The 22,416-nt window shown below is 38.5% G+C and overlaps 1 protein-coding gene across 1 annotated transcript in view; it reads left to right on the plus strand.

Annotated features, from left to right (window-relative positions):
* LOC107596062 (disrupted in renal carcinoma protein 2-like) overlaps positions 1-22,416 on the plus strand; it is a 47,313-nt gene that overhangs the window by 13,057 nt on the left and 11,840 nt on the right. Inside the window, exons 3-6 of the mRNA XM_016286670.1 lie at positions 2,939-3,201; positions 5,242-5,371; positions 12,483-12,591; positions 17,668-17,735. Of these exons, the coding sequence (XP_016142156.1) occupies positions 2,939-3,201; positions 5,242-5,371; positions 12,483-12,591; positions 17,668-17,735 (570 nt within the window). The remainder of the gene's footprint in view (positions 1-2,938; positions 3,202-5,241; positions 5,372-12,482; positions 12,592-17,667; positions 17,736-22,416) is intronic.

Consider the following 22,416-nt stretch of genomic DNA (forward strand, 5'->3'; position numbering starts at 1 on the left):
AGCTTCTGGATTCATGAATATTAATCAGGTTGTGTGCGTTCGCTCGAACTGATTTGCTGAAATAAAAACAGGGTCGATAATAGGTGAGCACCAGCCAATGAGATTGTCGTTTGCGCATTAGTTCCGCCCACTACCGGAAAACCCGGCATTTCTTAAAGGCTGAAGAATTCCAAAGGAACTCCGTTATTTTGACAGGAAAATAAAACAAAGAATATCTTTTACATGTATCACATCAATTCTGCATATTATGTAAGACTCTCTCGCTCTCTCTCTCTCACTTTGCACGTGTGAGAGAAAGCGTCAGCGAGTCGTGCGCTTTCACACTAGAGTTTACGTTACGCCAAATACACAAACACAGGTGCGCTGCGCATCCATTGAGATGAAATGATAAATAGCACAGATCGCTTGACGGAGAGTGAAACTCTGAAGCGCTCGGTCAGAGTGTTCTGTGAGTGAAAATATATCTGTGCTAAACTTATACTCAGCCTCCAACTCACACACTGGCAAGTAAAATCTAAGAATTTATTAGCCATTGGCTAATATTAGACCTCATTTAGTCGCCTAGAGTGAAGATTTAGTCGCATATGCGAGTGATTTACTCGCAATGTAGAGGGTTGATTCATATATATGTTTAAGTATATACTATAAAATTTAAATGCATTTCTTTTGAATGTATAGCATATTTTTTAATAAGGCAACAACATATGATAGATACAATAGGACAAAACAAATACAGTGCAGCATAGTTTTTATACAGTCTATGAGCACGAAGTGCTTACAATGTGCGCATCCGGTGTGCAGAATGATGCGCTTGAAGCAACATGGAGTCACAGCCTGACGCCATGTTGCTTCAAGTGCATCATTCTGCACACCGGATGCGCACATTGGAAGCGATTCGTTGTTTGTTCTCACAGACACCCAGTAGCAAGTAACAAAACAAACTCCGGCAAGAAGATAAAGTCCTTTTTGCAAAATCATAGACATGTATTTACAAATCAAGTATAATGGGAACACAGAATGATCTTGGAGAGAGCTTTACCGAGCTGACTGTTGTAACCGAACGCGACCATTAAGCTATCCTATGGCTTCAGAAGTAACACAGAATAATTCGCACAATCGAAAAAAAAAAATCTCGGATTTGGATCGGGCCTCTCTGACCGATACCCGATCCGAGAAAAATGGCACTATCGGAGCCGATACCCCATATGAATATCGGATTGGCGCATCCCTAGTATAAACATATAGGTCGTCTTCGTAATGATGCCATGTACAGTTTTGGGTGTTTCATTTTTAATTTTATGAAAGCTTCAAGTGCAGATAATTATTTGTACGTGCATACAGACGATGGCGGTGTTGAAGCTCTTTTATTTGCCTTCAAACGGTTGAGCACTGCAGTGTGTGTATCCTGTCGCAAAATGCGGCGAAAAGTCCTACACGACGGTAATAATGTGATTAAGGTGTTTCTATTCTGCACTTCAGTAATGTGACTAAAATAGAAATACTTCACATGTCTTAATTCGATTTCTGTTTACTTCGATTATGACTAGCCAGATTAAGGTAATCAAAAATCTCTATTTACATGGTAGATTCTTAATCAGAGTATTGTCTTAATCGTATTAAAATCTGAGTATTGTTGTCCATGTAAACGTACTGAGTGTTACTGCACAGTGCTGCGAGATCTAGTGAGAAACATTTGAATTCACCGCAGAATGCATAAGGTTGCTGCGAGATGTAGCATTCCAATTCTGCACAGAATTCTCTGTTATAAACAGATCAAACAGCGCTGACATAGAAAACCAGAAGTAATTAAGATAACTATAACCATGGCGTTGTGGCATTAATTTCAGGGTTTGTTCAATGACTTTCAAGTATTTCACACAACTATTTCTAGCACTTTAAAGCTTTAAAAATTATCCAATTTAAATATTATTTTTAATGGGATGACCAAAATATACTTTGTGGTAAACAAACACTAATTTAAAATAAAAAAGACATCTAATTACCAGTATAAGCAGTAAATGGCAGCAGAGGAGCACTTATTGGCTCATTAGTCATTCATTTCCACTTTTTTGCTTTATATTTTGATATTATAAAATCACTTTAAAATATCAAATCATCAAGAAATCTAATTTTATCAAAGTTTTGCGCTTTGTGTATGAAATAAGAAAAGTCACAAAGTGACTTGAAAAAAAAAACTTTTCTTCAATTTGCGACGGAATCACACAAAGAAAGTTAAGAGCGCTCCTTTTATAATCACTGAAGTTTTTGGTCCGTGCAGTATAATACTGTAGAATAATGGTAGAAGAATAATGGTACATTTAATTTTAATACGATTAGAATATGTATGTATAGAAAATGGAAAAGTGTTTCACTCACTTTCATTCACCAGCGCTGAAGATCTATTTTGAGAACAAGCACTGCAGCGTATATTCAGGCAGTTAGGCTATCATAAGTCTTCCCGCTGGGACTCAGTCATCCTGTCTCACAGATAAAGCTTTTGTTTCCCTTGCTATCAAACCTCACCTCTGATAGATATGTAGGAGAGCATCAATTGCTGTTTAGAAACCAACTAAAAGGTATTGCATTTAGACCAGTTTTTTATATGAATAATTAATTACTTAATGTTTCAGACATTTGTCTGACTTGTGTGTTGTGACTTGATGGATACTTGAGCGGCCTTTTTTGACTTGTCAGTAAGCAACCACCCAAAACACCCTAGCAACTGCATAGCAACATGATGAAAACATTCACATCACTTTATCAGCCGTATAGCAATGCCCTGGAAAGCCAGCATTGTGCAACATAGCATTGTGATGGTGGCTTTTACAGGAAAAAGCTCACTCATATGTTCTTTATTTTAACATGTTATATATATATATATATATATAGTGCTCATGGTGTCTTTCATTATGCCCCCCCCCCCCTTTTTTATCTACAGGATGATTCATGGAGGTCAACTTCTAAATGGTTTAGCTGGTCCTACCATTATGAGTGCTGGTCCTTTGCTCTCTACTACTTGGTTTGCTCCTGATCAGAGAGCTACAGCCACGGCTGTTGCATCGCTTATCAGCTACCTGGGGTCAGCCTGCGCCTTTCTGATTGGTCCGTTGGCTGTCCCTGCACCCAATGGCACTGTGGGAAGCACCATTTACTGGAACCAAAACCACATAGGAGACAGGATACAGTTTGTTCTTTATGCAGGTACAGTATTGTCTGTTGACAATACAGCAACAGCATTCGTACTGAATCAATATTAAATTATTTTAAGCATTTGTCATACAGAAAAGCAATCACAAGAAAGCCATCCATGGTGGCTGTCCAAATACCACAATCAAACGTCTTAACATGGTTTGCGTTTTTCTTGCTATAAAGATTGCCTCGCATTGTTCTGCTTAACTGATTCAGAAAATTAAAACATTTTGAGAGAGAGAAAGAAATCTTGACAGTAATAGATTGATACTCTGCCTCTGTTTAAGTTGAAAGATGTTGCCGTTACTTTCGCACACAGAAAATACATTGATTTGCTAGTAGTTTAGAGGTCATTGGGACACTTACTGCAACACTGGGCATCAAGATGTAGCCACATGCACCGGATTTTGACACGCATCTTGAAGATTGAAATCTTGGAAGAGATGCAAAGATTTGTCCAGTCTAGTAAAACCATTAGAGAAGGGCCAAGTCTTTAGGGATGGGCGGTATAACAGTATACACTGTGTGACAGTAAAATCTGGCAACTAGGCCTAGTAGATATTTTACTATACTATTTACAGCTTTTAAACAGCACTGAAGGAGTTCCCACTGATGCCACTGTTCATATTTTGTGCTCATAAAGTTCTAATTAAGGAGAGAAAAAAATCTAATGAGATCAAGTCCCTTTCATTTGTAAAGTATTTCATTCAATGTAGCATTACAGCATGATTAATTAATATAAATTATTAATTAATATAAAAATCAATTCATATAACAATTTAGTTGAATTTCCATCAACTACACAACCATTCCAAGGTTTGTTATTTTAATGTTTTTGAAAGAAATCTCTTGCTGTATGCTCACTAAGGCTGCATTTATTTAATCAAAACACAGTAAAAACATTACAATATTTCACCATTTATTAAAATAACACTTACCAGTATTTTAATATATTTTAAAATGTAATTTATTCCTGTGGTATCAAAGCTAAAATTTCAGCAGCCATTACTCAAGTCTTCAGTGTATACATGAGCCTTGAAATTGATCTAATATGCTGATTTTGTGCTCAAGAAATTATATAAGAAAATATTTCTTTTTATAATCAATATTGTTTATTTTGCTGAACAGTTCAGTTGTGCAGCTCAGTTTTTTTGTGAAAAAGAACAGCATTTATTTGAAACAGAAATCCTTTGTAACATTATAAAAGTCTTTACTGTCAATATTGATCAAATTAATGTATCCTTGCTAAATAAAAGTATGAATATGTCATTAAATCGTTCAAAACCTTTGAGCATTAGTGTATATCTTGATGTATACCATTATCGGGATATAAAATTATTCATTTATGATATAAGATTTGTCATATCACCCACCTGTACCCATTCCAGCTTGATAAGTCTGTATTTTATGAGAGAAATGGCAGATTTATAGAAATGATATTGTAAAAATTAACTAGCTGAAAACAAAATGGGATCTGTCCAAGGAAACTGCACATATTTTATCATGTGGACAATGCCCAGACACTAAATTTAGGAACTCAACCCGAAGACTGTGCTGGCAGTGGCAGTGGCAGTGCCAGTGCATCCGGTTTTGAGATACTGTGTGCCAGCAGGTTTTTTTGGTGCTTGGCTGCAGCAATGCTTAATTATCAACTTGGTAGCACTGTCACAAATTCCAGCACTGGATGAGCACATTTGAAAGCAGGAGCTTTTTGTGGACTAGGGTTAATGAGCTGATCGGTTGTTTCATTGTGCATTTCCTCCCTCTACAGGATTGTAATAAATCTGCTAGACTCATGGTTAACTCTAGATTAATGTGAGCCATCTAATGTCCGTTAATGATGTTGGTTTGGATACCACTCTCTCTCGCTCTCTCTCTCTCTCTCATTAATTTGAATTTAGTATCTGAAAATTGCAGTGAAATGCCAGACGTGTTAAGCTCTTTTTCTAATTAACAGGGATAGATTAAGTCTGAACCCGTAAAATCTTTGTGAGATTTGATGTTGACACCAAGGCTGCATGATAAATGTTGTGTGTTTTTGTGAACTTGCAGAGGTTGGGATGATTGCAGCACTTTTTGTGGCTGTGCTGTTGTACTTCCCCTCCAGGCCACCCATCCCTCCCAGCGTGGCAGCGGCTAGCCAACGTCTCAGCTACAGGAACAGCATCTGCAGGCTGCTGAGGTAAAATAACAGTCCTCCCTTACCAGACTGCTCTAAATGTTTTGAACAGAGAAAGAAGGAATGGAGGTTAGCAAAGTAGGAATAGTTCAATTGAACATAAAAGTTCTAAGAAAAAAACATAGATATCTAACAGTTATTTTCCATACAGTAACAGTGGATGATCACAGCTGTCAAGCCCCAAAAAGGCCAGAAAGAACCATACAAGTTGTCCATATGGCTTAGCTTGGCCCAAAAATGAAAATTCTCTCATCATTTACTGACCCTCATGTAATCCCAGATGTATATGGTTTTCGTTTTATCTGTAGTACACAAATAGAGATTTTTAGGAAAATAATCAGTCTCATATAATATAAGTTAATGGTCCCTCAAAGCTGACACAAAGCACAAAACACAAACAACAGTAATCCATACGACCCCAGTTGATTATTCAATGTCTTCTGAAGTGAAACAATACTCAAAAAAAGTTAAATACTAAAAAAAGGCTATAGTAAAAGTTCAAATATGCTACTTTTTAAAAGTTTGGGGTAGTAAAATTATTAAAGGGGTCATATGATGCGATTCCAATTTTTCCTTTCTCTTTGGAGTGTTACAAGCTCTTGGTGCATAAAGAAGATCTGTAAAGTTGCAAAGACTAAAGTCTCAAATCCAAAGAGATATTCTTTATAAAAGTTCAGAGTCAGCCACACCTACCTAAAATTGCTACGTCAACGTCACGATGTAGGAAGATTTGCATAACGCCGCCCAAATGTTCACGCAAAGAAAGAAGGCGTAACTTTTATTCTCGCTGTAGTATTGTTGTTGCCGCCGCGCTATGTCGTGAAGGCGCTGTGTGTTTCGTTGTGAAAGCGAAACTACTTTGTTTGGCCTTCCAAAAGAGGACGATATCCACTTTGTCATGCCTGGAGCTGATCCGTGCTGGTCGCTGAGGAAATACATCAACTTCGCCCTGTAGATCGCCGGATCGGCTTTCCCCGTGGACGAAGCGGAGTCCAACCTGGGGTCGTCACATGTGGTTGCCGCAAGCCCGCCCACCGCGCCATTCTCAAGCCCACCGGCCGCCGCTCACTCAAGCCCACCGGCCTCCGCTCACTCAAGCCCACCGGCCTCCGCTCACTCTAGGCCTCCGGCTGCCACTCACTCAAGCCCGCCGTGTGTGACGCTGTGTTTCGTTGTGAAAGCGAAACTAATTTGTTTGGCCTTTCAAAAGAGGACACGACTAGAAATCAGTGGTTAAGTTGTATTTACAACACTGTTACAGAACAGTTCAACCCAAATATTCTGATATGTCCAGCGCATTTTATGGAGGACTGTTTCCTGATCTTGGGAGACTGCAATGCCGGCTGTTCTGACTCACAGACTGTAAGTACGTTTTTTATATGTAAAGAATTTGCCACTGACAATTCAAACACGAGTTTTGGGCAGTGTAGAGTAGCACTTGTTGTTTGTCATTTCTCTGATCACAAATGTAGACATGGTTTTATGTTTACGCAGCGTGATGCAATGCAACGCGTAAAAAGACAGTATAAGTCATTATAATCTGTAATTATGTCCCCACTGGATGCAACAAATGCCTCGTTTATAATGAGTTTTAATGTTTTTGTCTCGTCGCTCCGGCCAGGACAAGGCATCACAATATGGCAAGGGGCGTAACATTTCCGTCACACACTTGAGGTATTCGGCCAATCACAACACACTGGATAGCTGGCCAATCAGAGCACACCTTGCTTTTCAGAACGATGAGCTTTGTAAAAATCAACGCGTTTCAAAAAGGAGGGGCATAGAGGGTAAACGATAATGTACAATATGTGGAAAATAATGTGTTTTTTTAACCTTAAACTGCATAAACACATTTCATTACACCAAATACACAAAATAATGTTATTTTTAGCAACATCGTATGACCCCTTTAAATGTTTTTGATTTTGTTTTTTAGTGGCACATTTCCTTTTTGGTGCTTGAATCACTAACTGTTGAATAGAAAAGAGCAATTCTGCTAAATATCTGCTTTTGTGTTCTACTGAAGACACATTATCCATCTGATTAATCAAACTGATTCGGAACGGCATAGGAATGAATAGATGATAACAAAGATCTCCTGTCCCTTTAAATTCAAGTGCAATGATTGAAATCAAACCTTGAAAAGACTTGAGCACAACACATATTCTAGTTAAAAAATTTATTTATAATGAGAAGATCAGTGTTCTTCATTGGCATTCACGAGAGATTTTGTATTGGGTACATCTGCACATGGACACAACAATGGACATCTGTTATTTTAGGCCTTTTGTAACTTCCACATTCTGTTTCCCTGATCTCAGTACAGTCTCTGAAATTTTATCATTGCTTTTACAAAAGAGAATCTTAATGAACAGGGTCTTGTCATTTTGCCACTCACCATATGCTGCGGTTGCCATTTAATACACATCAAAGAAGAGATCTTCTCTCTGCAGATTAATTACCAAGCCTTATGATGGCACATGCTGACCATCCTTGATAAATAGAACATCTTGGATCTGTACATTTAATAACCAAGTGAAGTCCACAAAGGCCAGTGTGACCACAGTGGCACATTTTTACAGCTAGTCAGAATTCTCTTGATGTAGTCGCACCTGCAACGCTTGGGGTAGTTGCGATATTCACAGATCAAAGGAAGCCAGCTCTGCTTTGAATGCATTCTCACATCAACACTAGAGGAATTGGCTGAAATCTGTGGACTGGAAAAGACTGTTGGGCTTCCACTATTGTAGAGAGTCTGCAGTTCAACCCCCTCTGAGGAATGCCAGAACTTTTCCACTCACAGCAGAGCTGAAAGCAAAAAGAAGAACACAAATGAATGGACGAAGTCACCCCATTGGGACTGTAATGCTGTCTGGAGTCCCACCGATAGGCAGAGTTCCAGTAGCCGTCTCACATTTGTATCTCAATGGAGCAGTGGATTGGTAGAGCTTTGTAAAACAGCTAGCCTCCAGGGACAGGCAGACAGTACATTGGATACCGACTGGGGTCGTGTGATCATGATTGCATTTCACCACCAGTCTCTGAACTCCCAAGTCCTTGGCTCACCTGACTTGGTGAAACTTCTAAGTTTTTGAGCCTGATTTGTTTGTCGCAGAGAGCATCATTATGTCATTGTTCCTTTACGGGAACCGTCATCCAGTGTTTGATTACTGTGCTAACAGTGAAGATTGAATAGTATTAGTATTGATGGCCTCTGTGTTAAAAATGGCCATGGATTGCAAAATCCTCATCTTGGGGTATTAGATCCCAACAGGGCCTGCCAAGGACAAATGGCACTTAGCTGATTATTGTTCTGGTTTGATGGCTCCTCCAAATTTGTCAAAAGAAGGGAAAAAAGGCTTTCTAATATCCCATAATCTAAATAAGCTCTTGGTGGGGAAAAAAGTGCATAGATATTGATCTCCTCCAGCTGTGAGGTTAATGAAATGGGTACAATTTGGAGAAAGGCTCCACCATCAACACCTTCTTTTGCTTTTGCCCTCTTCACGGCCGCTGTAAAACCTACTGAAAGCATGCTTGGCTTTCACACTTTCCTGTTAATAGACTGGATGTAGATGGTAGAAGTTCCTTCACACCCAGTGATTCATACCTGGAGGTAATTATGAGTAGCATGATATCAAATTTTCTACAAGAAACTATGGGTGCATTAATTTGACATCCCATTAATTTGTGAACTTACAATTTGCATCTTTACCTCCTTTCTTTGTCACTTTTTTTAAAGCTGATTTTTAAAAGCAGCATTTTTAAAGCAGCTCGCAGTATCTCAGTAGAACTGCAATTGACAGTGCAAGAACTGATTTTGTGTGAAGTTTTAAAATCTAAAGCATCAAAAACTTTATTAAAGGTGTCATATGATGCAATTTAAATTTTTCCTTTCTCTTTGGAGTGTTACAAGCTCCTAGTGCATAAAGAAGATCTGTAAAGTTGCAAAGACTAAAGTCTCAAAAATCCAAAGAGATATTCTTTATAAAAGTTCAGAGTCAACCACGCCTACCTAAAACGGCTCATTCTAACACGACCCCCACATGTCTACGTCAGGATGTGGGAAGATTTGCATAACGGCCAAATGTTCACACAAAGAAAGAAGGCGTAACTTTTATTCTCGCTGTAGTATTGTTGTTGCCGCCGCCCCCATGTCGTGAAGGCGCTGTGCGTTTTCGTTGTGAAAGCGAAACTACTTTGTTTGGCCTTCCAAAAGAGGACGATATCCGCTTCGTCATGCCTAGAGCTGATCCGTGCTGGTCGCTGAGGAAATACATCAACTTCGCCCTGTGAATCGCCGGATCGGCTTTCACCGTGGATGAAGCGGAGTCCACCCCGGGGTTGTCACATGTGGTTGCTGCAAGCCTGCACGCCGCCGCTCACTCAAGCCGCCGCTCACTCAAGCCGGCCTCTGCTCACTCTAGGCCTCCGGCCTCCGCTCACTCTAGCCCGCCGTGTGTGACGCTGTGTTTTGTTGTGAAAGCGAAACTGCTTTGTTTGGCCTTCCAAAAGAGGACACGACTAGAAATCAGTGGTTAAGTTCCAGAACAGTTCAACTCAAATATTCTGATGTGTCCAGTGCATTTTATAGAGGACTGTTTCCTGATCCTGGTAGAGTAGACTACAATGCCGGCTGTTCTGACTCACAGACTGTAAGTACGTTTTTTATATTTAAAGAATTTGCCACTGACGATTCAAACGCGAGTTTTGAGCATTGTAGAGTAGCGTTTGTAGTTTGTCCTTTCTCTGATCACAAATGCAGACGTAGTTTTATGTTTACGCGGTGCGATGCAATGCAACGCATAAAAAGACAGTATAAGTTATTATAATCCGTAATTATGTCCCCACTGGATGCAACAAATGCCTTGTTTATAATGGGTTTTTTAATGTTTTTGTCTCTTCGCTCTGGCCAGGACAAGGCATCACAATATGGCAAGGGGCATAATATTTCCGTCACACGCTTGAGGTATTCAGCCAATCACAACGCACTGGATAGCTGGCCAATCAGAGCACACCTCGCTTTTCAGACCGATGAGCTTTGTAAAAATCGACGGGTTTCAGAAAGGCGGGGCATAGAGGAGAAACAATAATGTACAGTATGTGGAAAATAGTGTTTTTTTAACCTTAAATCGCATAAACACATTTCATTACACCAAATAATGTTATTTTTAGCAACATCATATGACCCTTTAAAACATTGAAGTTATTCCTGAATTTGAAATGAGATTGCAAACAAAATAGAGAATTGAAATGTACATATGCAATTTTAAAAGGAAGTGGAATTGAGCTGAACAAAATGTATTTTATACTTCCTGTAGTTCCAATTTAAGTTCCAGTTCAGCCTCCTGTGGGGTGCAACAAATTCAATTAAAATCATTAATTTAAAAAAACAATTCCTAAAATCTCAATTTTGCACAAACCTGGAAAAGCTGTTTGTGGAGTTGCATCATCATGCCTTTTGTTACGAACAACGCATTAAATCCCTACTCAAAGAGAAATAAACGGGTCCATAACAATTAACAGGGATCCATCTAGGAAAGATCCCTGGGGTCCCCGCTCTCATTCTTAAATTTGTCGACCACCAAAACACTTAAAGTGCAAATAAAAGTAAGTTTATTAACAAAAGAAACAAAAAAGGAACATCAAACTTCGGGAGGGGCAATTTGCCAAAGAAAATTACAATAAACAAGTGATATGCCGTTTCCCTAGCAACACACGAATCCATTCGTAACACTTTACCAGAACCAATGTGCAGCATTTGATTACTACAGTAGCAGTGATGATGGAATAGTATTAGTATTGATGGACTTGGAGTTAAAAATGGCAGAATCTTGAGGCATTAGCTTCCAACACAGCCGACAAAGGACAAATGGCACTTAGCTGATGATCCTTCTGGCTTGATGGCTCCCCCAAAATCTGGGGCAGGAGGAGGGTGGTGCAATCAAACTTTTTTTATTTTTTTTCGATCAAATCAAGTGTGAGAACAGTTTAAAGACTCAAATACCAAGTACCAAACTGCAACAAGTAAATTCCATACAGCATATTGCTTCAAAAGTTAAACAAAGTGTCTTTGGAGAACCCTTGTGATTGGTTTCAGATGCTTTGTTGTTTTATGGGGGGGACGTTTCCTCTTGGGTAAGTTCGGGAGACACTGTTTGGGACACTTGAGGGAAAATAGGTAGAGAAATGGGTGAGCAGGATGGGTGATTGTAATTGGGTTGGGATTGATTTGAGGCCTGCCAGAAGCCACACATAAAGACCGAACTTTGTTGTTGCTTAACTTCAAGAAGGATTTGTTGGCAAATAATGCTTGTTAGAGAGTCTCATAGATAATGTTATTTAAGAGTAAAAGTATTTCAGCTGTGCCCTACAGATATATGATTTATGTAAAAAAACATGCAGATGCAGAAACAAGCTGTCGGTTAGCATTGCATATTCTTATATTCGCAAAGGCATTTGCTGCAGGACATCAATAATTAAAAATAACCCCTAATCATTTTTTTCATCATATTTTTTTACTTAGTCAATATTTTATCATGTCATGCTCATTAATTTAGTCAGTTTTACTCTGACTAAAATGGCAAGTGGATTAGCATGTAAATTTCAAGTTCAGTGGTGCATTTGCGTCATTTTGTTGTAATATTAATAAAGTTGTAATATTACATTGACCCCCTTGCTTGATAAAGTGCAGTGTCCTATTAAGAATCATATTTGGTTGAGGAAGCTAAATCCATGTAAGACAAAGCGCCACTTCTGGGCATGTCTTTATCCTAGCATTATGCTTCCCTGATATCTGCTTCTGCTATCAGTTTTGTGTATTTTCTGTATTCAGGAGACTTTTATCTGTCTGTCACTGGGCTGCAAGGTAGGATAAATGTATGGTGACAGGCTGCAAGGTATAGGAAAGAAAATCTACAATCTTTGACTCTTTGCGAGATGCACAAGCTTTGATGTTCAGCTTCATGACACCTCTGAAAGATCTGTTACTCTTTCAAAAATGGGCATCATACACAGTCAAAAAGCAGCCTAGTGCCTTAAAGTGCTTTCATAGTGTTCTATTGCTAAAAGTTTTCATCAGTCCTCATCTTTGCTTTTGCTTTTGCTTTTTCAGCAACATGCGTTTCCTGATGATAGCACTCGCCTACTCCGTGCCCACAGGGGTTGTTGCCGGCTGGGCTGGTGTGTTGGACATGATTTTAACACCTGTTAAAGTCAGCCAGGTAAGACATATTCCATGTTCCATGCTGGGCCCATTTAGATGATTCATTATAAGTAATTAAAAAGGTTTTCAGGAAAAGAATGATGTCTAATTTATGCTTTGATGGTTAAATGTTTAATAAAACAATTGGATGTTATGAATTAATCCAAATATTGAAAGACCTGATTACTTTCACCCGGTCCCGTGTTTTTCAGTATGCTGTGTCTTAAGTAAGCTGCATTTATCAGATGTACAAATCATTTGCACCTTCTATGAGTTTAATTATGATTCAAATGAAATGTAATTTCCCTGGATTAAATGGTTATTGACTCATAATTAACCCTGGGAGTACAAACACACATTGAAGTATTGACTGGAAACTCTGACCGAAAAACGGTTTGCCTTTCTATACTTTCTCATTAAAAAACTGGCAGGCCTGAACGGGTGGACTTTGAACTTCAAAACAAGCTGTTAAAAACATCTAATTATAGTTTTGAAAATCCAGAGCTATCCATATGAAGATAGCCCTCTCCATCCATTCCCTCTCCAGACAGAGCTCATCAGAATCTAATCAAACATACATGCTCAAGAAGCTTTTATTTGCATACTCACAAAAGTACTCCATCTTTGATGGGCCATCCACAGTTTAATGAGATGAGCTCTCCACCTCAGAGTTTCTGATTCTCCCCAGCCTCCTCACATTTGCATCTGAAATGTGAGAGTTATGGGCCAAAGCAATCATGCAACATTCTGGGCCCAGCTGAATTACTGGCTTGCGGAGACAAAGATGATGTTTTCATGTCTTGCAGTTTATTTTCCAGGTAAACTAGGTGGTCTTTGAACTGTTATTGGAAAGAAAACCATGCAAGTCAAAAATAAAAGGCCTTGTTCCTTTTTCCACAATATGTATCTGCTCCCAACGCCATTGTGAGGCTAATTTGAATTTTTCCGTCTTCTCATTCAAGTCTCAGTTCTTTTTTTTTAACAATTGAAAGTGTACGCCGCAAGCATTTCCTTCTCCTATTTTAATATTTCACTATTGTTGAGAAGGTCTTTTTTCCTAGTCATTTAAATTTGGTTGAAGAGAAATAAGTGTTATCAGACAAACTGAAATTATGTATAGATTTCTAGGAGCCCATTGTAAAAAGTGCTCGCAAAACAGCAGCTTATTGATATTCCTCAAACATTCTGGTTAGGGATTTGTTCCAAACCTCAGACTCTAAGTATTAAACTTAAACATTTAATTCAGCCTGGACCACTTTTGAAACCTGACATTGAAAAAACGAATTTATGATTACTGCAGAACTCAGAAACATTAGCTTTGCTTGTAACCCTATATGTAAACTATTTACAGTATATGCGACCTTATTGTGAACTAACATTCATTCTAACTAATGTTCATTGTTTTTTCTTGATACCTAATCCATTGACCAGTGGGACTTTTTGTAAAGTGTTAGCAATTTACTTTACTCTGAATGATGTCTCTGTTGATTTTGATGGAAAGCAATGAAAAGCATCCAGTTGTCGTATGAAATGTATTTTGCAAATGAGGTTAGAAGCATTAGGAAGTTTATATTCTGAAGCTGATATTTAAGTTACTGCGTTTTGATCAGTATCAGAAGTCAACAACAAATACGTTTCCACATTCGCACACAGTAATTTGCAAATGGAACGGTAGAACGCTGAGGCAGTGAGCATGTAGAGTTGTACAACAATAATTAGAATCATTTAAGTGTATGGTCCTCCGCTACATTAATCAGCCTTGTCTAATTGCTTCATGGGAATGGCCATTAAGCCTGCGTACAATGGCTGCGCACTGATTAGACAGACATCTTTTGCCCTTGGAAAGTCGTTATCAAACTGAAGGTGCTTTGCTGGCTTTGAGAAACATTACAAATGACTGTTTTATCAGAGTTGCCTCAAACTGCACAAAACTAGGGCTTGGTTTTGTGGTGTGTGTGTGGAACTCTTTCGCCGGATTAAAACAATAGTTGTAGCAGTGTGGTTTTCTTTAAAACCCATTTCAGTGAGTGATGCCATGTTTTTTGCCCGTGAGGTTTCCAGTGTAAACATGTTAGTGAGCTAAGAGCATCAAGCAAGGAGGTCTAGAATACCTGGAAAAAGTGTTAGCATTCCCAGACGAATGTGATTTGTTTGATATTATTTTATACTGACACCATATAATGTATGATGTTTTTGTTTGTTTGGGCCGGATTTAGCACTTTGCCTAGTTGGGCCTTGTCACCCCTAAGTTTTCTGTTGAATCTGTTTATAATTGAGTTGTTTTTTTATTGATTCAGTGTTATTATTAGCCTACTGGAACTCAAGTGATGACCAAAGCATTTCCTAAATTGCATAGACTTCCACCGTATCATCCTTCTCCTTGTCCCAAATTCTAACAATTCCAGTGCACTATGCTGCATGACAGAAAAATTTGAATTTGAAATAATGGTTTGGACACACATGAGTTACACTTTTTGCCAAAAGAAATAGCATAGGTAATGATATCTCTTTCATTTTCTGGGGGAAATAACAGCATTACAGCAGTAGACATAAATCACCGAAAGGAAATGGCAATTAATACATCCAGGGGTGCCTGATCCAGAGGGCCAAACCTCTCTGCCACCCCCCACTCCCCCAAACTTGTGACGCACATCACCATCGGCTGATATTAAATTATGTAGTCTACCTTTGTTGGCTCGCATTAAAAGCACATGATATATTACATTCTGATTATATGCTATAATTTACTGTAGTTTTAGCACTTGATGCTTATTTCAAATAGATAAAGATGTCTTTTACCCCTGCGGTAGAACATTTAATCAGCACATGTATCCTCAGACCATATAAATTCTCAGAGCAGCGGCACCTTACTGCCGCTTATTAAAAATGTGCTTGTCCAAAGTGTATAATACATTGACAGTATTAAGTAGGTGGTGAAATCTGAAAATGTGCAGTGCTGAATCTCCACACATAGTAAAATAAACATTACATTTGAGTTTGTATATTCTAGTAGGATGAAGCTGTCAAATAAATGTCGCGTGTCACACAAATCACACTTTACGAGACTGAACTTCCATTTATGTAAAGAAATACTCAATCAGTGCGTTATTGAGATTTTTAAAGGGATGGAATGAATTTTAAATGATTTTTGATTGTCTTGATGTTAAAGTAATATTTCATCTCATCTCAGTGGTGAGCTCTACTATATCCCAAAACATCATGGAATTTGTATATTAATTAGCATGATTCATGAATATTAATTAGGCACTGTGACACTCTGGCCTAGGAAGATTAGCTAACAATGAGCAAAGCAATATTCATGAGCCCAGTGTTCTCTGAATAGTGACATTACATCCCCCCAAAGACATAATGAGATTCAGCTCAGGGTACAGGTGTACATCCTGATAGCCGCAGGTTGGAAGGACCTTAAGGAAATGTTCTGTTGTGGGATCAGTGTTTTGCTGAAGGTGCTTTCCTGTGCAGTGACAGTCCTGTGCAGTGGGTGAGAGATGCTTAGCCAGCATTCTTCTCTCTCCATCCCCATCCCCAGGGGATCGAGGCTGATGCCCATTTAGCATCGCTAGATATCAAATCAGACTGATGCTGTAAAGTTTTCTGCTTATGCAGTATGTTATAGGGCAGATCTATCTATCTATCTATCTATCTGTAATACTTTTATTTTAAAAAGAAATTATTCAGCAAGTATTCATTAAATTGGTCAAAAGTGGCAGTATAAAATAGTTTATAATGTTACAAAAGATTTATATTTAGAATAAATGCTGATCCGTTGAAGAAGAAAATAATTCTATCTATCAAAAAAAAAAGGATCAGTTTCCGTAAAAATATAAAGCAGCACTGCTGTTTTTAATATTGATAATAATAAGAAATGTTTCTTAAAGGGGTCATATGATGCGATAAAAAAAATTTCTTTCTCTTTGGAGTGTTACAAGCTCTTGGTGCATAAAGAAGATCTGTAAAGTTGCAAAGACTAAAGTCTCAAATCCAAAAATATATTCTTTATAAAAGTTAAGAGTCAGCCGCGCCTACCTAAAACGGCTCATTCCAACACGCCCCCACATACCTACGTCACTATGTGGGAAGATTTGCATAACACCGCCCAAATGTTCGCGCAAAGAAAAGAAGGCGTAACTTTTATTCTCGCTGTAGTATTGTTGTTGCCGCCGCCATGTTGTGAAGGCAATGTGTGATTCGTTGTGAAAGCGAAACTACTTTGTTTGGCCTTCCAAATGAGGACGATATCTGCTTTGTCATGCCTGGAGCTGATCCGTGCTGGTCGCTGAGGAAATACGACAACTTTGCGCTGTGGATCCCCGGATCGGCTTTCACCGTGGACGAAGCGGAGTCCAGCCTAGGGTCGTCACATGTGGTTGCCGCAAACCCACCGGACGCTCCTTCTTCGAATCCACCGCCTCTGCTCACTCTAGCTCTCCGGCCGTTCCTCACTTTATTTTACCTTAAACCGCATAAACACATTTCATTACACCAAATAATGTTCTTTTTAGCAGCATCATATGACCCCTTTAAGCACTAAATCAGAATGATTTCTGAAGGATCATGCTGAAGGCTGAGAATTCAGCTTTGCCATCACACAGGAATAAATTAAATAAAAATATATATTAAATAGAATTGATTTAAATGGAATACTGTTTTACTATATTATTTTTATTGTGTTTTTCATCAGATAAATGCAGCCTTTGTGAGCACAAGAGACTTCTTTCATAAACATTAAAAAAAAACTACCAACCCCAAAACTTTTGAACAGTTGTGTGTGTTGCTGATTGTTAGAAACTGATTCTAAGTCTAAATAACATTTTATTTAGTCCTCATAGAGTAACTTGTTTTGTTCTTCCTGGTCTTATCAGTACTGTGGTTGACCTCAGCCATGCCTGATATAGACCATCTGTTTTATGAAGTCTGCTGTTGAACCATACTGTTCATCAAAGACATGTTCGTGGACAGCATGATGTCTGGTATATTATTCTTATATACTCACTATCCATCTAGCTGCTCCACAAGTGATGTCCAGCATTACAAGCAGCAAATAACCCCAGCTGTTTGCACCTTTCTCTCACAGGTGGACGCTGGCTGGATCGGGTTCTGGTCCATAGTTGGAGGCTGTGTGTTTGGTGTGGCCATGGCGAGGTGAGTAATAGTCCCATGTAGGCCTGTCACGATAACAACTTTTTGTTGTGCGATATATTGCCCCAGAAATAATTGCGATAAGCGATATTATTGTCATTTTAAAGACCATTTTATGCCACTGAATATATAATCATAATGTAACAGCATAATAATGCAAGAGGGCCTACACACTTCCAAATGACAACAAACTTTTAATTTTTAAGAATATTTAGATCATGGAAATTAAGTATAAAAATATTAGATACCTTAAAAAATCTGAATAAATAGTAAATACTAATTTTCTAACAAAAAGTTCAAAGTAACTAGTAGAAAAAAAGAAAAATGCACAAAGAACTTGTATGGAGATGTTTCCATCTACAGATTTGTCCCTGACCTTCTTTTCTCTGTAAATTAAGGGTGCACACTATTGCTGAAAAACACAATCACTACTTGTCAGATGTCCGTATGCACAAAGGCACAGATCCCTAAACAAGACCATATCTGCAGATGAAACTTTTTTTTTGTAGAAGCATTTTTTTTTTATTTGAACAAGCACCTCATGTCTACACCACGTTATGTATGAGAAGCTGCAAAAGACACTGGCGCAAGTGGATGGTCCATAGTTGGAGGCTGTGTGTTTGGTGTGGCCATGGCGAGGTGAGTAATAGTCCCATGTAGGCCTGTCACGATAACAACTTTTTGTTGTGCGATATATTGCCCCAGAAATAATTGCGATAAGCGATATTATTGTCATTTTAAAGACCATTTTATGCCACTGAATATATAATCATAATGTAACAGCATAATAATGCAAGAGGGCCTACACACTTCCAAATGACAACAAACTTTTAATTTTTAAGAATATTTAGATCATGGAAATTAAGTATAAAAATATTAGATACCTTAAAAAATCTGAATAAATAGTAAATACTAATTTTCTAACAAAAAGTGCAAAGTAACTAGTAGAAAAAAAGAAAAATGCACAAAGAACTTGTATGGAGATGTTTCCATCTACAGATTTGTCCCTGACCTTCTTTTCTCTGTAAATTAAGGGTGCACACTATTGCTGAAAAACACAATCACTACTTGTCAGATGTCCGTATGCACAAAGGCACAGATCCCTAAACAAGACCATATCTGCAGATGAAACTTTTTTTTTGTAGAAGCATTTTTTTTTATTTGAACAAGCACCTCATGTCTACACCACGTTATGTATGAGAAGCTGCAAAAGATACTGGCGCAAGTGGAATGTACAAAACATGGTGACATACATTTTTAAGTAAATATACTGAGCGATATATTGCGTCACCAAAAATGATTGAGGTCATGTACATATATTGCGCGATAAGTCGATATATTGATTATTGCGACAGGCCTAGTCCCATGCATGAGAAATGATGGTGGTGGGGTTGTTATACATTAGCATTTGTTAGCATTTACTTTACATGTATGTATGTATGTATGTATGTATGTATGTACAGTAACATGAAAACCAGCAGACGCTTAAACACTAGTCACACATCAGCATTCCTTCCTTCTCAAAGAAACCAGGGCTGAGTTTTACTAACTTAGTGAGGTTGAATAGTGAGGGTTTTCTAGCAGTGGTGCTTTTAAGGGACTGAATTTAGAGGTTTTTTTAACTTCTTTGGGAGCAATTTATCATGCTGACAGCATGTTGTATCTGTTGGGACTGTCAGCATGCTAAATCTCTCTCTTTAAAGCACCGCAGTTACAGCCATCAAAGCATCACTTTTGTAACAAATTGATTACCTTCAACAAAAGGAAACAACAAAAGTATTGTTGAACTAGCAAGTATATAAAATAACAAGTATATTTTAATTGTTGACCTACGTCCATGCTGGTATCTTTGGCCATTGTGTTGTGTCTCAGTGGGTTCAATGGGTGTTAATAAGTTTTAAACAAACAAAAAAAGCATCTCAAGGTCACTGTGTTCTGTTTTGCACTCTATCCAGCCGTTTTACCACACAATCAGAATTCCTGCATGAACAGACCTTACGGGCCCAGACACCAAACGACATCAAAGACCTAACGGCAACGAGAGCCGACTGTGGTGTCGCCTCACGTTACCTGAATCTGGGCAAGAAAGTTGCGCTTGAACAAACTGAAAAGTCTACAGCCAACAACCAACTAGCACATACATTCTGTGCATACATGAGAAGAATTAACTCTCCATAACTCTCCAATCTCCTTCACCACAGATGAATTCCGTGAAAATCATTACAGATGAGATGCAGATAAAAAAATGAGAAGAGCCTTCTGAATGTGAACTACAGAATAATTTTTTATTTTATTTTTTTGACAAAAATGATTTATATATTTATTTATTTATTTATTTATTTATTTATACTTGTCACAACAATGTTTTAGCCCTAATTATTAAAGTTTCATGACAAAAATGCTAGAATGCTGATGGTACTAGAAACTTTCTAAGGTTTTTTTTTTTTTAGTTTTTAAATGGTCTCATATGAGTGTATCCGTGGCAGCTAGGCATATAAACCAGTGTCAAACTTGCCATACTTTTCAGGTCGTTTCTACGCTCCTGCTGGAAAGACATTTATTTTGTCTCTGTTAAGCCACTTTTTTTTCTGGCTGTTTTGGAGTCTCTCAGATCCCAAAGCTAATTTATTCTCTTCCTGCTAATTTATTAAAATCAGCTTTTGTTATGAACAGTGGGTGAAAATGCTAATGAAATGGTCACGTCTCACAGACTGATTAAGACACTGGAATAGAGAAGAGAGAAAGGGCAAACTGTTGTCTGCAAAAAGCAAGAGATTTGTCTGTCCCTGATGAAATGTTTGCAGAAGGGCCCCAATCAGCACATCCAGACAGGTTCTGCATTTTGAAAACCTTTTAATTAGGCAAACTCTGCATTTAATCAATTGTCACATTGCTGCATTGGATTTTGGGTTGGTACCAGCATTGCTGTTAAAATGGGGAGGGACAAAGATGGTTAAAACATCGATGAAGACCTGTGATCTGCCTTAGTTGTGTGTGTTAAGCCAAATGGGGATTCATAAAGCTGATTAAAGAATGCACATCCCGCCGGTTGACCGCACTTTTACGTTTTTTTGCTTTTTTTCTCACTTTGGCTGTTCATTTGGGACAGGTTGCAGAGAGAAGCAACAGATGCCCTACTAAGTCTTCACGGCAGCCTGGTCCTATTAGTGGTTGTTTGGCGAGTGATCTCTCGTTAATGGGCCCCTGTGAGTTACGGGGTCCAGCACCCTCCCTGTGCCATGAATCGTGCAGCAAATGCGTTAACATGAGTTATTATACGCCACCAGCTCTCTGCCGCAGAGCTCAGCCCTTTGGGTCAAGTCCATGCTTTAGAAAAAATGGCTGCATTAAAATTGAGCTGCAGGGGCAATAGCTGCACATTCTAATTGATGCGATTCTGGAGGCAGATATAATAGCTACAAGCCCTCATCAAAGACTCGTCCTCGTTCACCGTTATGGTGGAGTTATAGTAGACGGGTGAATCATAAGAGGCTGTCTCCGCAGGTCAATTAACGGTTTGTGGTGTGAGGTATGCTGAGCAGTTTGGCAAACACTGGGATGCCTGACAAACCACCAGACTTTAATTGTCAGACAGCAGTCGGGTGGTAGGGGTGACATTGCTTTTTGATTGAGGAAGGTGGTGGCATTGTGGGTTCAAGAAAGTGAGATCGACAACCGATTAAAGTTAATGCTTAAAATTTAAAGGAGTAGTTCACCCAAAAATTAAAATTCTGTTGTTACATATTGTTCCAACATATGACATGTATTCCAATTCATATGACTTTTTTCATGGAACACAAATGAGGAAATTTTGAAGAATGTCCTGACCGCTCTTTTCTGTATAATGAATGCGAATGGAGATCCATGCTGTCAAACTCTCAAAATAACCAAAAAACACGCCCCATACTGCTGATTGCTACAAGTTTGTTTTGCTAGTCGGCCCGAATAAGTTTTCTAAAGCATTTTTGAAAAATCGCTTACTCCACCTTTAATAGTTTTAGAACACTTGAAATGTAACTTTTAAGACTTATGGGTCATTTTTATGGTATTTTAATGTTGCTTTTTGTCGTTTTTGAAGCATGACTTCCTCTGGTCACCATTCACTTTCACAAGCTGCGTAAGCAACCTGATAAACTTCTCCATTAATGTTCACCAAATATAGAACCTCACAAACATGAGGGTGAGTAAATGATGACAGAACTTTCATTTTGAGGTGAATAATTACTTTAAAAGGCATTAAATCCCATAAGCCATCATTAAAAGTCTTGCAACCTTGACACAACAAATAACAGCTAACAAAACACTCGTCCATAAAGTGTTTTTTATGATGGCTTTCATGTCTGTTGTGAAGAAAGGTGATGAAGAACATGCCCTAAAGATATTGCTATGTATCTACGTCATGTTAGAGGTGCTAAAATGTGTCTGATGCGTGATGAGAGGAAATGGTGTGGAGAACTTTGTCAGAAATGATCAAGTTAGTGCAAGTCTATGTGAGGATTTGTTTTGAGTCATCTCCAGTAGGCAAGTCTTTGAGGGACAAGATTTTCCATATGCGTCTGGTCTCTTGCATGGGTGCCGAAAATAACATCTGTGAAAAAGTTACACCTGCGCCTGCCTGTAATTTGTTTCCTCTGTAATTTATTTTTTTCCGTCTTGTTCTGGCACCTTTGAGCTATGACTCGAG

The sequence above is a fragment of the Sinocyclocheilus grahami genome, unplaced genomic scaffold (genome assembly GCF_001515645.1).
Source record: "Sinocyclocheilus grahami isolate Dianchi unplaced genomic scaffold, SAMN03320097.WGS_v1.1 scaffold214.1, whole genome shotgun sequence".
Lineage (NCBI taxonomy): Eukaryota > Metazoa > Chordata > Actinopteri > Cypriniformes > Cyprinidae > Sinocyclocheilus > Sinocyclocheilus grahami.